General features: G+C 45.8%; 1 protein-coding gene across 2 annotated transcripts in view; it reads right to left on the reverse strand.

Moving 5' to 3' along the window:
* The window catches only part of LOC124607891 (scaffold attachment factor B2-like), a 211,848-nt gene that overhangs the window by 76,210 nt on the left and 117,375 nt on the right, over positions 1-18,263 (reverse strand). The window contains exons 6-7 of one of the 2 annotated variants that reach the window (XM_047139942.1): positions 13,817-13,970; positions 8,063-8,106 (exon numbers count right to left, since the gene is read on the reverse strand). In XM_047139942.1, coding sequence (XP_046995898.1) covers positions 8,063-8,106; positions 13,817-13,970 — 198 coding nt within the window. Of the gene's footprint in view, positions 1-8,062; positions 8,110-13,816; positions 13,971-18,263 lie in introns of both variants that reach the window. The other variant, XM_047139941.1, reaches the window with a different exon arrangement.

The following is an 18,263-nucleotide window of genomic DNA, read 5'->3' on the forward strand; positions in this document are numbered from 1 at the left end:
GTAAAGGGAACTATGTATTTGTTTATTACAGTTATTAGACAATAATTGAAATTGGAACAAAAAACACCTTTACGTAACGAACTACCACAGTAAGAAACTTTGAAAGTGGCAAAAATACTTTTGTAATACATAGGGAACTGAAAAACTTACTTTTACAGTAAACACAAATACAGACACAAATTCTGCCTCAAAATATTAAAAAGCAAATTTAAATAATAAATATTATTTTGCAGCAAACTGTATCCAGATGAACTATTTTAAAAGAGAGTTTGAATTAACTTCATTTGCTGTTTATAACTATAAAACAATTTTTAGTTACTGGAAAGTGATTGTGAAAGAATGCTTCAGCTAAATGAAGAGCACACCTACGGACGAACACAACAGTCAATCAGTGAACACTTAAGTTACGCTCTGGTCCCACATGAAACAGCGGAATGTTGAATGGTCTCCAGAAGTGTATGATTGCGTAATATACCAGCAGAGGTTGGGCCTGGACTAACTTGTTTATGATGTCGCCAAATACCTTGTCAGTTCTATCTGTAGCACTTGTGAAGTTTGGTTCACATGGCCCATGAAAGTCAAGCATAATGCTATGTCAGTATTCTGCAGATTCGTAATAATCAAACCCTTTGGGAAAAGAAAGATGTTGAGACCTTAATGAAGAGAAGCATTGTTCATTCGCGGGAGAGGGGGAAAAATAGGAAAGAAAGAAAAAAGAAAGGGCCGCTGCTTCTCGACAGAAACTATCATTTCCTGAAAGCTTTAAAATAGCCAAAAGAAGAAAAAAGCAAAGACTATTTAGGAAAAACTGTAGAAAAGTTTTTGCAGAAGCAAATAAGCCACTCAAGAGGCTCTTATTACAGAGAAATGAACAATGTATTCTTTTTTATTATTATATTATCTGCAATAACTTTTAGTTTTGTGATAGATTTAGTCTTCAAGGCTTGTAGTAGGGAAAACTTAAATTTATACATGTAACTATTAAACATATTCTTATTTTGCCAAAAAAATAGATACATTTTTTTCAGGACTGCAATAATATGTCAATCTTGATCACACTGTGCTGTCATCCTCTTCGCTGTTGAGGACACCAGAGTCAGTTTTTAGCATTCAATGTCAGGGGGATTTGTCCAGCCGCGAGGTGGTGATTTGGTATTTTTGTAACCTGTCATGAGTAGTCGGCGTGCAGTGGACATTACAAAAGGTGGGACACTGTTCGTAACAGGGTGAGTAGTCACTAAGGGCGGCAGCGCATGTTCAGCAAAGTGCTCCCATGGTGCCTTGAAGGTTGGTAAGGAGTTCATGTGGCGTGGCATTCCACTTCTCTACCAGTGTAGTTGAGAACTACTGGATGGTCATTGGTGCTTGTGGATGTGCTGCAGTTCATATCTCTATCACATCCCACACCTGCTCGACGGCATTCAAGTCAGCGGAATGGGCAGGCCAGTCCACTTGCCAAATATCCTTGCATTGCAAGAGCTGCTCCACCTGTGCTTTTCAATGTGGCCATGCCTTGTCATCCATAAAAATGAAGTCATGGCTCAATGCACTCTTGAAAAGATGCAAACGGGGAAGGAGCACAGGTTGGTTGGTTGGTTTGTGGGATTAAAGGGACCAGACTGCTACAGTCATCGGTCCCTTTTTCCAAAAAACTAAAACCACCCAAAGGGAATAAAAAATGAACAACAGGAAAGACGGCAGACGACACAGGGCAAGAAATACTCTGACAGAGAACAAACAAAACAAATTAAAATCACACCGAGTGTGACGGTGGTTGGCCGACCATAGAAACAAAAAGGAAAAGCCAACCACCAAGAAACACATTAAAAAAAATCAGACTAAAATTGTAGGCCATAGGCCAGAATCAACACACACACACACACACACACACACACACACACACACACACATTAAGCAATAAAATCCCCCTGCCCGAATAAAACGCAAAACTAAGTCCGCTATGGCACAGTCGTCAGTTAAAAGCGCAGGGAGCGTATCAGGCAGCGCAGAAGTCTGCCTGAGCACAGTTAAAAGGGCGCACTCCAACAGAATATGGACCACCGTCAAGGACGACCCACAACGACACAGTAAATAACTGTGCGTAAGTCAGGTGTGGCCAATGCGGAGCCGACAAAGGACGACTGCGTCCCTGCGGTTGGCTCGCATGGATGACCGCCCAACAGTCGTCGTCTCCTTGATACGACGGAGTTTGTTTGTCACGGGCAGGTTGCGCCATTCAGTGCCCCATAAATCGAAAACTTTGCGGCGTAATAGTGCCCGCAAATCAGTCGCCAGGAGGCCAATCTCCAGAAATGGTCAACATGTTCATTGCCCGGGATACCGACATGACCGGGGGTCCACACAAAGATCACAGAGCGGCTGCAACGGGCAAGAGTATGCAGGGACGCATGGATAGCCATCACCAGACGAGAACGAGGGAAACACTGGTCGAGAGCTCGTAAACCGCTCAGGGAATCGCTACAGATAACGAAGGACTCACCTGAGCAGGAGCGGATATACTCTAGGGCACGAAAGATGGTGACCAGCTCAGCAGTGTAAACGCTGCAGCCATCCGGCAAGGAATGTTGTTCGGAATGGTCCCCTAGAGTTAGCGCATAACCAACACGACCAGCAACCATCGAACCGTCAGTGTATACAACGCCAGAGCCCTGATACGTGGCCAGGATGGAATAAAAGCGGCGGCGGAAGGCATCTGGAGGGACTGAGTCCTTTGGGCCCTGTGCCAAGTCGAGCCGAAGGCAAGGGCGAGGAACACACCATGGGGGTGTACGCAAAGTGGCCCGGAAAGGAGGTGGAACAGTGAAAACCCTAAGCCCGGAGAGAAGCTCTTTGACCCGGACCGCGATCGTACAACCTGACCGGGGCCGATATTCTGGCAGATTGACGACCGATTGCGGGAACAGGCCGTAACGGCAGGGGAGGGACACTTGCCTCCACTAGTATGCTGTCCATAGGGCTGGTCCGGAAGGCACCAGTGGCAAGTCGTATTCCGCTGTGTAAGATTGGGTCCAGCACCCGCAACGCAGACGGGGATGCTGAGCCATAAGTCAGGCTCCCATAATCCAGACGAGACTGGATTAATGCCTGGTAGAGCCGTAACAGGGTAGATCGGTCAGCGCCCCAGCTGGTGTAGCTCAAGCATCGCAGAGCATTTAGATGCCGCCAACACGCCTGTTTAAGCTGCTGAATATGAGGCAGTCAAGTCAACCGGACATCAAAAAGTACACCCAAAAACCTGTGGGTCTCCACCACAGCTAGAAGTTTGCCGTCAAGATAAAGGCGCGGCTCAGGATGGACCGTTCGGCACCAGCAGAAATGCATAACGTGGGTCTTGGCAGCCGAAAACTGAAAACCATGCGCTACAGCCCAAGACTGCGCCTTGCAGATTGCGCCCTGTAGCTGACATTCAGCAGCTGCAATGCCAATACAGCTATAGTAAAGGCAGAAGTCGTCAGCATACAGGGAAGCGGAGACAGAATTTCCCACCGCTGCAGTGAGCCCGTTTATTGCAATTAAAAACAGGCAGACACTGAGGACAGATCCCTGCGGTACCCCGTTCTCCTGGACTCGGGAGGAACTGTGGGAGGCTGCAACTTGCACGCGGAAGGTATGATACGACAGAAAATTGCGGATAAAGATCAGCAGAGTGTCCCCGAAGACCCCATCCATGAAGCGTAGAAAGGATGTGATGACGCCATGTCCTATCGTACGCCTTCCGCATGTCGAAAAAAGACACCGACCAGGTGCTGACGGCAGGCAAAGGCAGTACGGATGGCCGACTCCTGGCTCACCAGATTGTCGGTGGCGGAGCGGCCTTTACGGAACCCACCCTGAGACGGAGCCAGAAGGCCTCGAGACTCCAGAACCCAATTCAAGCGCTGGCTCACCATCCGTTCAAGCAACTTGCAAAGAACGTAGGTGAGGCTAATGGGCCGGTAGCTGTCCACCTCCAAAGGGTTCTTGCCTGTTTTCAAAACGGGGATGACAATGCTCTCCTGCCATTGCGATGGAAACTCACCCTCAACCCAGAGACGGTTGTACAGGTCGAGGAGGCGTCGCTTGCAGTCCACTGAAAGGTGTTTCAGCATCTGACAGTGGATGCTATCTGGCCCGGAAGCGGTATCAGGGCAAGCGGCAAGGGCACTGTGAAATTCCCACTCACTGAATGGAGCATTGTACGATTCTGGACGGTGGGTGCGAAACGAAAGGCTCCGACGTTCCATCCGCTCTTTAATGGAGCGGAAGGCCAGGGGGTAATTCGCCGAAGTGGAACTCATAGCAAAATGCTCTGCCAAGCGGTTTGCAATGACATCGGAGTCAGTACAAACTGTTCCATTCAGTGAGAGCGCAGGGACGCTGACAGGGGTCTGAAAGCCGTAGACGCGTCGAATCTTGGCCCAGACCTGCGATGGAGTGACATGGAGGCCAATGGTGGACACATACCGCTCCCAGCATGCCTGCTTGCATTGGCGGATAAGGCGGCGGGCTCACGCACACAGCTGTTTGAAGGCGATAAGGTGTTCAAGGCAGGGATGTCACTTGTGACGCTGTAGTGCTCGCCGGCGATCTTTAATCGCCTCAGCGATCTCAGGCGACCACCAAGGCACAGCCCTCCTCAGAGGGGACCCAGAAGAACAGGGAACTGAAGATTCTGCGGCAGTAACGATGCTCGTGGTGACCGTCTGAACCACTGCATCAATGTCATCATTAGAGAGAGGCTCAATAGCGGCAGTGGAGGAAAACAAGTCCCTGTCAGCCTTATTCATAGCCCATCTGCCAGGGCGCCCAGAAGAGTGACGCTGTGGTAGTGACAGAAAGATCGGAAAGTGGTCACTACCACACAGGTCGTCATGCACTCTCCATTGGACAGACGGTAAGAGGCTAGGGCTGCAGATCGAAAGGTCGATGGCGGAGTATGTGCCATGCACCACACAGAAGTGTGTGAAGGCACCATCATTTAAAATGGAAAGATCGAGCTGCGCCAATAAATGCTCGAAGGTGGCGCCTCGACCTGTTGCCACTGATCCACCCCACAGAGGGTTACGGGCATTGAAGTCGCCCAGTAAAAAGAAAGGTGGTGGCAATTGGGCTATCAGCGCAGCCAGGACATGCTGCGCAACATCACCATCTGGTGGAAGGTAAAGACTGCAGACGGTAACAGCCAGTGGCATCCACACCCGAACAGCGACAGCCTTTAAAGGTGTTTGGAGAGGGACAGACTCGCTGTGCAGAGAGTGAAGGACAAAGAGGCAGATGCCACCAGACACCCTTTCATAAGCAGCCCGGTTCTTATCATAACCGCGATAGCCACGGAGGGCGAGGGTTCGCATTGCTGGAAACCAAGTTTCCTGAAGAGCAATGCAGAAGAAAGGGTGATGGCTGATAAGTTGTCGGAGCTCAGCTAGATGGTGGAAGAAACTGCTGCAGTTCCACTGGAGGATGAAATTGGCCATGGCTGAGATAGGCATGAAGGGACTGGGAAGGCAATTTACGCCGCTTGTTCACTCGCTACCACCGATTCAGTACCCGTGCGAGTGACATCCATGGCGTCTGAGGGACCGGCAAGATCCAGGTCTTCAGCAGACACCAGAATCTCGACCTCGTCCTCAGACGCTGAGCTTGTAGGAAGCGGTGGGACAGGTGCCACCGCAATGTCGGGATTCTTGGGTATCTTTTTCTTTTTGAGCTTATCTCGCTGTGCCTTCAGTGGTTCAGGCTGGGAGGGCTTCACTGGGTCAGTCTCAGGGACGGACGATGACTGTGAGGCCCTACGACCAGGGACCAGGGACCGGTGGGTGTTTGAGCCACTTGCGGGTGTCCGCTTGTGTACCGGTTGGAACTTGCGAATGGAGGTCACCAAGGGACCCCTTCCTGGTGAGAGGAGCCGAAGAAGTCTTACGCTTCTCCGGCTGGGAAGGGGGAACTGATGTCCCCAATGGTTGAGGGGCGTTGCTTCTGAAGTAGATGGAGCAGGAGCAACAGGGAGTTTAGTGTCCCCCACCATCAAGGGGGCAGGTGTGATTCTTCGACTCTGAGAGCTAACTGGAGCTGATGGAACTGTAGCAGGAGTGACAGTTACAGCATAAGAAGATGTCATACGCACTGGATTAAGCCGATCATATTTCCGCTTAGCCTCAGTGTACGTCAGTCGGTCCAGGGTCTTGATTTCCATGATTTTCTGTTCCTTCTGCAGAATCGGACAGTCCGGCGAGCAAGGCGGATGGTGCTCTCCGCAGTTGACACAGATGGGAGGCGGGGCACAGGGAGTATCAGAATGGGATGGTCGACCACAATCGCGACATACGAGGCTGGAAGCACAGCGTGAAGACATATGGCCGAACTTCCAACACTTGAAGCACCGCACGGGGGAGGGATATGTGGCTCGACATCACAACGGTACACCATCACCTTGACCTTCTCAGGTAATGTGTCACCCTCGAAGGCCAAGATGAAGGCACCGGTGGCAACTTGATGATCCCTCGGACCCCGGTGGACGCGCTGGACAAAATGGACACCTCGGCGCTCTAAGTTGGCGCGCAGCTCGTCATCGGACTGTAAAAGGAGATCCCTCTGGAAGATAATGTCCTGGACCATATTCAAACTTTCATGGGGCGTGATAGTAACGGAGACATCCCCCAGCTTATTACAAGCGAGCAAGGCCCGCAACTGGGCGGAGGATGCCATTTTTATCAACACCGATCCGGACCGCATTTTGGACAAGCCCTCCACCTCCCCAAACTTGTCCTCTAAATGCTCTACAAAGAACTGAGGTTTCACAGAAATAAAGGATTCACCATCAGCTCTGGTACAGACAAGATACCTGGGCAAATACGTCTCACTTTCATTCAATGCCTTTCGTTCCTCCCATGGAGTGGCGAGGGAGGGGAACGATTTGGGGTCATAAACGTTACCTTTAAAATGGGCCCTCGAACGCTTAGAGACTGCTGGTGGCTGGCCACCAGCAAGAGAAGATGTTCCACACTTCATCGCGTGTCATCCACCCTGATGCCACCTACTCCGACCGAGAGCCCTCCCCACAGGCGTCACCCAGCCACAGCAAAGGCCACCTGGCAGGATGGCCATTGCCGGGAGTCCCAATGCCCCAGGGAGATGGACATCTACTCCTTGGCATACGTGGGGAGTTAACGGCGCAGGCATCAGTAGAGCGATCCCTGTGTTGTCAGGGGGCCACAACCAACAGGGTACATGGCGGCCCCACCACAACGGACTGGCTACCATGCTGGATGTTAGGTGACATGTGGTCCACGGTCGTCGTCAGTGCAGAAAGTGGCCCTGCACATTGCTTGGCAGAAATTGCACGCAGGAGTGTATCCATGTCCAAGAGATGGAGAGCGGGCAGGACTGCAATGCAACGACGAATAAGCTGGCGAAAGTTCTCAACACAAGATGGACACAATGCACCAAGTAAGGCGCCCTTCCCCAATCGGCTCACTCTTCGGAAAAATTTTGAGATATGGAGGTCAAACCCGACAGGGGACCATCACATAAGGCTGAAACGTTTGAGACTCCTTTTAGTCGCCTCGTACGACAGGCAGGAATACCGCGGGCCTATTCTTACCCCCGAACCCGCAGGGGGGAAGGAGCACAGGATCACAAAGTTGACTGGTGAGTGTATCATGTTCAAAGAGCTGTACGGCAGTACATCCATGTAACATTATCTTTCTCCAAATCATAACTCCGGCACCACCAAAACAATCATGTTACTCATTGTTCTGAGTGCATTACATTTTCGCACCACTCACCCCATAAGATAAGTCCATCACTGTACCCAGCGAGAGAGAGAAAGAGAGAGAGAGAGAGAGAGAGAGAGAGAGAGAGAGAGAGAGAGAGAGAGAGAGAGAGAGAGAGAGAGAGAGGGGGGGGTGGGGGTTACTGGGTAGAACACATATCAATTGAACAAAGCTTAAAAATCTAACCTTTACTAAGGTGTTATGATATTAATGGAGCCTGTGGAAAGAATTATTTGATGGTTTTGTAAACAAACATATTTCATCAAGCCATAGAAAACTGATGGACAAACCTTTGTCATCTTTAGTCTGCTTCTGATCACTCCCGGTGGTGGCACTGCTGTAACAAACCAAAACAGCTCACAAGTAACTGCACTCAGAACATGTGAAGTAAATACTGCATTAGATAAAACAGAAAAAAATACAATTGTCAAAGATAAGCCTAATATCACATATCTTGCTAAAGGGATGAGAATGAGAGACACCTACAAAAATGAACTACGTACCCCACTTTATAAAAAAAGTGCTGACAATAAACTTGCAGTCATTATATCGTTCATCTTTGAAATTGAATAAGAAAGCAATTCATTTATTCATTTTAATTTTGGTAATATAAAATTATCTACTGAAAGCTGAAGACATGCCACTATGTGTTTTTAGTTGCCATGACCGACCATCTGTTCTCTGCATACTCACAACTGCAAGAAATCTTTCAGATTTACTTTGCCTACCTCCCTACAGAGAGAATTCTTGTTTTTATTAATTTTTCACATGCTGAAACAGCCAGCACAACCAAGGTCTTTTCTTAAATGTTACTAGCATTACCTGCCAACTAGCAGACACAAAATCTTATGATATGGGAAACAGGAGCTTTTTATACAACTGCAAATTTTCTTTGAATGTTGACATCCTAGTATGTAACAATCCCATAATGCCACAAACTTAAAACCAATTTTACTCACATTAAAACCAATTTTACTCACAATGTCATGAACACAAAAGTTGAACAAACCTCCCACATAGTACAAGTTCATAATGTTAAACCATTGAGACTTATGATTTTCAGATCATTCAATAAATCCCAAAATGACTCCAATACCATCATCTCAATTTATTTCAGTTTCCTTCATAAAAATCAACTGCTACTAGTCTAAGATTTTCATTGTTGATGTGACATATTAATGAAGCCTATGGATGAATCCTTTCCATAGTTTAGAATGCACACTCTAGAGGGTGAAGAGCAGGGAAGGAATGACTGGGAAAGGCAGCAGGTGAATGGGATAAGAATGCAGCAATGGCGAGCTTGTTATGGCAGCAGGCACGGGGAATGGCATGGGAGGGGTGGATAGAACAGAGGAAGGGCAGAGAGAGGAAAATGGGGTGGGAGCAGGATGAGTGAAATCAAGGTCCTGGGACAGGGATTCAGGTAGATGTGGGGTGAGGTCTAACTGAGATCATCACCAGGATGACTACAGTATTGGGGGGCATTTTGTCATATGTAATTCAGAGAAGCTGATATTACGGATAGGAATCCAGACTGCACAGTTGGGAAGCAACTGCTGAAATCTAGCAAGTTAATTCTCTGTAGTCTGTTCAATCAATGGGTAGTCAACTCAGCTCTTAGCGATTGTTTGGTGGGGCTATTCATTCTCCGACAGAACAGAAAAGCCCACGACAGGACTGGAGTAGAATGTGCTCAGTGGGTACATCAGATAGGTCTTGCACCTTTGTTATCCACAGGGGTATTCCCCATGTGGTCAGGGATTGAGACTGCATGTGGCTTAAGGATAGACCAGGTTGTTGCATAGATTGACTGAGCAGCAGAAATCACTTTGGGAGAGGTGGAAAGGATTGTAGATAGAATGTTCATTTCTGTGCACAATGATTAACTGTCTAGGTCCTGGCAAGGGAAATGGTTCAGATGGTTCAGTTGTTCCAGCCTTGGTTGATATAGAGTGATAGGAATTTAACTTTTGCCACTGGTACTTACAGCTGATAGAAGGTAGAGGTGTGTGTGTGTGTGTGTGTGTGTGTGTGTGGGGGGGGGGGGGGGGATATAATGCCCATCCATGAAGGGCTTAGTAAGCCCTTCAATATATTGTGCGAAGGACTGCTCATAACCGCAGATGTGCTGTCCACAAGATGACTGAATACATGATATTAATTGCGAAAGGGACGACAGCTAAAATAAGTTAAGAGGCTAGATACGGGCAGGTTTTTCGATTGAGATAGAGAGGTGCAGGTCAACGTCCGGGAAGGTAGCACATTTGCTTGTGGAGGATTGGGTGAAACTGGTAAGAGGAGGAATGAGAATACGTCTTTGCCCTGGGTCTTGATTGTGAAGGAACGAGACAAGATGTTTGGGATTTTGGGTGGCAACAGACGTTTTGTCTAGATAACCCATTAACACGCTGGTAAAGGATGGCTTGTACACCATCCCATTTAAAGAGTAGTAGCTATAACTATGCTGAAGTTAGCTGTAGAAGTTATGAGATGGTTGTTTCGAATCAGAAGGACAATGGGGGAGAGAGCAGTCGATAGTGTCAAGGCCGTGGGCATGGGGAATGCTGGTGTATTGGGATCCAGATGGTAATAGGAAGAGGATGGTTGAAAGTCACTGGAAGAAATGGTTCATCCTTTGCTGTGAGAGACTATGTTTCAGACAAGTGGTTGACTGGCATCGGTCAACGAGAGTCTACATTTCTTCAGTGAGAACACAGAACCAGTTACAATGGGTCATCTAGCACCTGTAGAAGACAGCTACGTATATGGAGTTGCTGGAGTGAGGACGAGATGGGTTCAGGAGAGACATTCTGGGATTGGCCTCGAGATTTGGGTAGGGATCTGAGGTTATTCTGGATTTCTGGGATAGAATCCCTATGGCAGAGAATGCTGGCATATGCCTTGTCAGGCGATCACTGCTAGTCGTCATGACAGTTTTGCAGCCTTTTGTGCAGGATTGCTGTTGTTTCCTTCTGGCAGAAGTTTGTATTCCTGGGAAAGGAGTGCATGTGGGCGAGTAATTCGGTTGCCCCGAGTTGGTAGGAGGTAAGGTGAATTTGCTTGTGTGGGCCTGGGGCTCAGAGTATGGTGTGGCTGCCTCAGCCGAAGTGCCACAGCCCGGCAAGCTGCAGCAACCAGTACAGGCTGGCTGGATACGAAGATGAGCAGCATGCCTGGAATTTGGGAAAATCCCAGTACAGGGAATTTGGACACTGTGCCAAACGCTTAAGAGGGTCAGCTGTGCTCCAGCAATGGTGTATTGTCAGAAATACTGAAATAATAGCTTCTTACAGCTCTTTGAAATTCTACAATAATTGCCAGACAAATATTAAAGAAAATCTGAATACATAAGCGATCCTAGAAAAATGAGGCCCATTCAATACCTTAAAATTTACAGACGTTAATATTCCTCAATGACTAAATACTTTCACAATGAATCTCTGAATTAACAACTTTTAAGCACTTCATATGGTAGCACTGCACTATAGCTATCATTCCTAAAAGCCACTCATTTTTATATTACTTATTGACTCAAATTTTTAATTTGGAAATGTTTGTCAGAATACTGTATTCTCAACAATAACACAATGAATGCAGAATGAGTACTTCATATCGTGTCATACTTGTGAATTTATTTAATGACCATGTTTTTATTTAAATAATGACTTTATTCCTATTGTGTCACACTACAACCGCTAATAGAAAATCGTGGTGATGTAAGAAGTGGTCTATCACATGTGTTACCTGACTCCACCACTGTAAAAGAGTGCCACAAGACCCTTCTGTCACGCAAGCCTAAATAAATGTTTAAATAATATTTAACAACAATCTTTAGTGTTTTAATGTGAGTGCACATTTGCAACAAGAGTATCTTATTTATTTGTGAGCAAACCTTTATTTATATTTTCTGTACGTGATCTGAGTATGACTGGATTTTTATAACATTTCTTGATTTAAATAATGTTGTAATATATTAATTTAGGGTGGGAAGTGATCAAATCATGTCTAAACTTCTGAACAAGAAGTGGCGGACCATCACTGGAGTCAAGTGGACAGACACACTCTTTTCGAGGGAACAAATCAAGGAAGCTATTCCAGACACTTTTACACGTGTTCTGGAAGAAGGCAGACCTGCTTGTGGTGGTGGGTGTTATTCGATCATTTACACGATTGATTCTAGGTGGCAAATAACTGCCACTTCTGAAGGGACTTTATATTTTGAGAAGTCAGAAAGTGATCCAGTGTAGGATACACATAACTTTTTCTGTTTGCATTATGGAACTGAGAACAGACAGCATGAGTTAACATTCTTTGTATCAAGTTAATATGCGAATCACGAACTATTTTGAACTTGTAACTATTGCAACTATTGTGATCATGAAATGAATTAGCTTTCGTGTATCTTGGAAGACTATTTAGCTTCAGGAATCTGCTACTCTCAATGTAACTTCACTGCATTTGATTTGGTCATTTTCTGCTAGTATTTTAATTGGATATTGTAGGACCCACTTTCCATTTCTTTGAGATGCGTTATCTTAAATAACCATTATTCAACGTAATTTTCTGTCATCTACATCAATTACAGATGTTAGAATAGAACCCTTTTAATTACATTATACAGTTATCTTTTATGTTTTATATCAGTGTATTTTATTAATTCGCTATTCTAGCCAATGCACAGACTATCTGACACTGGATCACAGCTACAGATTATTACTTGCAGCAAGTTAGCTGCTGGGCATGAAACCAGACATGTATGGCTTGAACCTATGTCTACATCGACCTATTCGTTTTTTAGACACACACACCTGTGCTTTGTCCAATTTCTCATATGAGCAACATCGGGTAAAGTCACAACTGTTTTGCTCATATGGAATGCTAGTGAGAGCAACTACTCAGCAGAAAACAAATGGTAACGTCACAAGTTGAAGTTAGAGGCAAGGTATTCCCTCTGTTCTGTTTATGTGCCTCTTAACAACTCGTCATCTACTACCCGGTGAACTCTTACCTTTACCCCTTGAATTATTTTTCCATTAACATAATTAAGTCTTGATACAACAAACTTCAACATTCAAAATTATCTTGATTTAAGGACCATTTATCAACTGTTCATTTTCATATTTCTGTAGTGTTTCCCAGAAATGCCCATGAGGGGAGGGGCGTGTAAAAACGTTTCCATGCATGTTATGACTGTGATTCCAAATGGTTCAAATGGTTCTGAGCACTATGGGACTTAACATCTGTGGTCATCAGTCCCCTAGAACTTAGAACTATTTAAACCTAACTAACCTAAGGACATCACAAACATCCATGCCCAAGGCAGGATTCGAACCTGCGACCGTAGCAGTCGTGCGGTTCCGGACTGAGCGCCTAGAACCGCTAGACCACCGCGGCCGGCACTGTGATTCCAAACATTTCCTATATTGCACTACCACTTCATAATTGCCCCAAATAATTTTAAAGGAAAATTACAGTGCCAAGAGAAAACAGTTGGGGCTGATCACTTACAAAGTGATACATATTGCACAATTAAAATCAGTGACATGTTAGTTTAGCTGTCGTGAGGAATCATTATACTGCCCCAGGAGCAACAGTTTGTCATAGGTGAGCATTTCCAAAGTAAAAAAAATAAATTGAACAGTATTTCACCCCATTTAATTTTGACATGTCACTACTAAAATTTATGGTTTATAGGACAGCTTGGTTGATCAAGAGAACCCAGTACTTTCAAAAAATAAACATGAACCATAATGGAGTATAGCTCATGTACCTCCAGTTAAGAATGAAGACTTCAAATGTGTTACAAATACTTTGAAATCACAGAACCTTGTACATGAGACCACTTTTTGTTATGACATCTGACATTATAACAGAAATTTATGTCAGTAACAAGTTCAATCAGATTCACCCCATTTTACATGTCTGAAATTCCCATACATTAGACAGTTCCTTATCAGGGATTACTTTTGGAGCTTTGACCACATTCACTGATGTCAATTTTTCATCAAGACACCGTCTTCATTTCATGAAAAGTGAAACAGTACCTTTTAAGTTTCTCTGCTTTCTCTTTCTTTTGTTCAACATCAGATTTCTTCTTTTCCTCAGCTGTAACGGGCTTTTTAGACTCTTCATTATGGGATTCCAATTTTCTCTCTTCTACTGCAGAAGCATTTTCACGATTGTAGGCTGTGGTAGCCTCTATTAAAAAGAGAAGCCTTATTAAATATTTTAGGGATGCTAACCCCTAACAACAACAGACAGTAGCTACTAAACATATCTTATAGGCTACATTAATCAGAAATAAAACAAACAATGTAAAATCCAAGATGGAGTGGGGACAGCTCCCCGAGATGACATACTCTCTCTCTCTCTCTCTCTCTCTATCTCTCTCTCTGTCTCTGTCTCTGTCTCTGTGTGTGTGTGTGTGTGTGTGTGTGTGTGTGTGTGTGTGTGTGTGTGTGTGCTTTTTCTTTTGAGGGCACAGTTTCTATATGGCACGTAGCAATCTATCCTTAATCAGAAACAAACCACAATAAATTTTATAAGCATGGAAACTGGGATTTTGGCGAAGAAACTATTGTTTGAACTTCACAGAATGTAACTTATACCATCATATTTATTTAAATTTACTGTTGTGACCATGACCATGACAACTAAACAGGAATAACCAGTGTCTTGAAACATTTTATTCAAATTCGTAATACTGACTGAACATTTAGAAAAGAAAATTTAGCAAACTGACTAAAGTCGGGTGGTATTTTATCATTCTATAGTAAACTTTGTAACTGGCTTCTGTTTTATTTATTCATGACAAATTTTTTTCAAGATTTGTCTCTATGACAGACTTTCAGTATAAAATCCGAAGATGCATGGCTGAACCCCTTGGGTATCATGTTCTTCGTGACTTTCTAAGAATATCTTCCTTTTTGTATGAAAAAACTGGAACTATTTCCTCCTAAAAAATTAAGATTGCATACTAAATTGCTAAATAAAACAGACCACACTTAACTTTGCACCACAATGACACTAAAGTTATTAAAATCATTCAATTGAGAGAGGGAGAGGTGGAAGATAGAGGGGAGAGAAAGAAGAGGGAGGACCGAGGGGGTGAAATAGGCAGTGCAAGATGGAGAGAAAGTGCGGAGGTAAAAAGAGGGGATAAAGGAGAAAGAGGGGAGAAAGAGGGGATAAAGGAGAAAGAGGGGAGAAAGAGGGGATAAAGGAGAAAGAGGGGAGAAAGAGGGGATAAAGGAGAAAGAGGGGAGAAAGAGGGGATAAAGGAGAAAGAGGGGAGAAAGAGGGGATAAAGGAGAAAGAGGGGATAAAGGAGAAAGAGGGGGTGGGGAGAGGGAGGGGAGAAAGAGGGGGTGGGGAGAGGGAGGGGAGAAAGAGGGGGTGGGGAGAGGGAGGGGAGAAAGAGGGGGTGGGGAGAGGGAGGGAGAAAGAGAGGGAGAGGGAGGGGAGAAAGAGGGGGTGGGGAGAGGGAGGGGAGAAAGAGGGGGTGGGGAGAGGGAGGGGAGAAAGAGGGGGTGGGGAGAGGGAGGGGAGAAAGAGGGGGTGGGGAGAGGGAGGGGAGAAAGAGGGGGTGGGGAGAGGGAGGGGAGAAAGAGGGGGTGGCGAGAGGGAGGGAGAAAGAGAGGGAGAGGGAGGGAGAAGTAGAGGGAGAGGGAGGGAGAAGTAGAGGGAGAGGGAGGGAGAAAGAGGGGAGAGGGAGGGAGAAAGAGGGGAGAGGGAGGGAGAAAGAGGGGAGAGGGAGGGAGAAAGAGGGGAGAGGGAGGGAGAAAGAGGGGAGAGGGAGGGAGAAAGAGGGGAGAGGGAGGGAGAAAGAGGGGAGAGGGAGGGAGAAAGAGGGGAGAGGGAGGGAGAAAGAGGGGAGAGGGAGGGGAGAGGGAGGGAGAGGGGAGAGGGAGGGAGAGGGGAGAGGGAGGGAGAAAGAGGGGAGGGGAGAGGGAGGGAGAAAGAGGGGAGAGGGAGAAGGGAAGGGCAAATTATTGGGTGGAGCGTGTGTGGACTTTCCATTAATGCAAACTGAGGCCAGGATGGTTCCAGGAGCAGAGGACGTGTTGCGAGGATAATTCCCATCTCTGGAGATCAAAGAAGTTGTGATGGAGGGAAATCTCCTGACGGCTGTGTTGAGCTGCATTTTGTGCCACCGGGAGCTCTACTTTGATCTTGGCCACAGTTTGGGAGGTGCCTTTCATTCTGATGGACAGCTGGTTGGTTGTTGCAGTGACATAAAACATTTTGCAGTGATTGCAACAGAGTTGGCGTATGGCTTGGTTGCTTTTCCACGTAGCCAGATGTCTGGCGGGGTGGGGTAAGGCTTTGATATGACTGGAGAAGGAAGTGCTGGGTGGATGAACACAATGCCTTATTCTAGTATTCTATGTTCTTTGTAATGTTGTCTCTGATAGAATACTCATATTTACCTTACTTTCAGAAAACATTCCTCAAACACAGAAGGGGTAAAATCTGTTGGATGGACATGGATCCAGAAACGCTTATTTCCATGTAACAGCTCGTTTTTTTATTTATCTTCATAATTACACTAATCTTGAAAAACGCACAAATGCACATTACATATCCTTACATGAAATGTTCATAATGCCTGCTTGATTAGGTTTGGTTAGAGTTCACAGTAAGTTGTAATTCTTAGTTTCATCGCCTGTGTGTGTTGTTTCAACTGAACAAAGTTACGTTAACATGTGACTAACTTCATTGCTTGTGTTGACATGTCCCCCAACTACACTACTCTATTGGCACCAAGCATCTAGCATTAACTGTTCAGTGTTGCTCAAACACTTGGGTTCTACTCCAGTGTGGTGGACATTTACTCAAATAAGGAGTTGGTATGTCTATTTGCTGAATGGATTAGCATGTGGCAACATTTCTATCGGGAGATATTTCCCGAACGACAAGGTCCTGGCTGGAAGAAGTTTGAAGCAACTGTTTCCCAACTTAGAAGACATGGGACATTCAAGCTTACAAGTCACAACTAGAAGAGGCCCAAGACGAGGACACCTAAAGTAGAAGAGGAAGTACTTCTTGTCATGTATGACAACCATAGTATCTAAATGCAGTAAGTAGTGTTCACTACATGGCCATCTGGAGAGAGCTACACGGCAGTAAGGTGGGAGCTTCTATCGCAGCAATGCATCAGAGTCCACCAATCTGCTTCTGAGATGACACAGCTTTTCATAAGAAGTGATTTATTTTGATCTTCATGTGTCCTTTTTAGTCTAAATTCTTAAATTTCTTGCATGTTTGTATATTTATCGGTCAAGTTCTGCATTTTAATAATCTTGTAGTGTAGACTTCCACTGTCTTTAGTATGGGTAGGGACTGATTGCAGTATTCAGATGCGAGCTGAATTGGTCACCCTTTGCTCACAGCTCCAGGTGGTGCTGCCTATGCTCACACAGCTTGAGGCCAATAAGCATCTTTGTGTGTGAGGAGGGGGGTGAAGGCGGTGGGATGGAGGTGGGGGGGGGGGGGCGCACATGTGGTGATCCAAGGGATGTCCAGAACGATCACTTGTCCACCAAACAGTTACTGCTTGCACTGAGGGTGACCCTTCACCTGTGGTCAAGTGGGAGGTCATTCCAAGGTGTGTCAATGAAAGACTTCCTGGGAGGCCAATTAAAGGGCCCCTCGGATCATTTCATGAAGAGGTTTCAGGCACTACTGTGTCTGACAAGGAACTGCGCCAGATGCAGTTGCTTGCACTGTTTCAAGGGAAACCTTTGGACCTATAAGATCTGGGCAGTCTCTGAGGATGGAATTACTGGTAATTGGGAGCTAGTGATGGTTCCCGAGGGATTAGGGATATGGCTGCCAAGGAAGGGAAGAAGACCAGTTGCACTCTGTGTGCCTGCTGGAGGGGGGAGTCGTCCCAGATGTGGAACAGGGGGTTCTAAACACCAAAAAGAGGACAATGTGCAACAAACTGAAGGGGGTGGCTAATGTTGGTAATAACAATGTGTGTCACTTTGGACTGGATGAGATTTTCTCTGGTTTTGGGCAGAACTGAGTGGAGGGTCTGAATCAGAAGCTCAGACAGTTCTGTCACTGTGTAAACTGCAGATCCTACAGTCCACCACACACAGGATGCAGCAACACACGTAAACAGGGCCTGCGTGGAGGGGACTTTGCCCTTTGTTTTTAGCAACAATTTGCATTATTGTTGTAAACTGTCATAGCTGGTGGGAAAGAGCCCAAGTTCCAGGTGCCAGTAGAAAGCAGTGAAGCTCAAATCATCATTGGTACTGAAAGCTGGCTAAAGCGAGAGATAAGTTCAGCTGAAACTTTTGCAAAGGCCCTACAGTGTTCAGAAAGGATAGATTAAATACAGCTGGTGATGGAATGTTTAGTGCTGTCAAAAGTATTTTACCTTTTCGTGAAATTGAAGTTGATAGTTCCTTGGAGTTAGTATAGGTAGAGGATACACTTGACAACTGGAATAAGTTACTGATTGGTTCCTTTTAGCGACCA

Source organism: Schistocerca americana, chromosome 1 (genome assembly GCF_021461395.2).
Source record: "Schistocerca americana isolate TAMUIC-IGC-003095 chromosome 1, iqSchAmer2.1, whole genome shotgun sequence".
Lineage (NCBI taxonomy): Eukaryota > Metazoa > Arthropoda > Insecta > Orthoptera > Acrididae > Schistocerca > Schistocerca americana.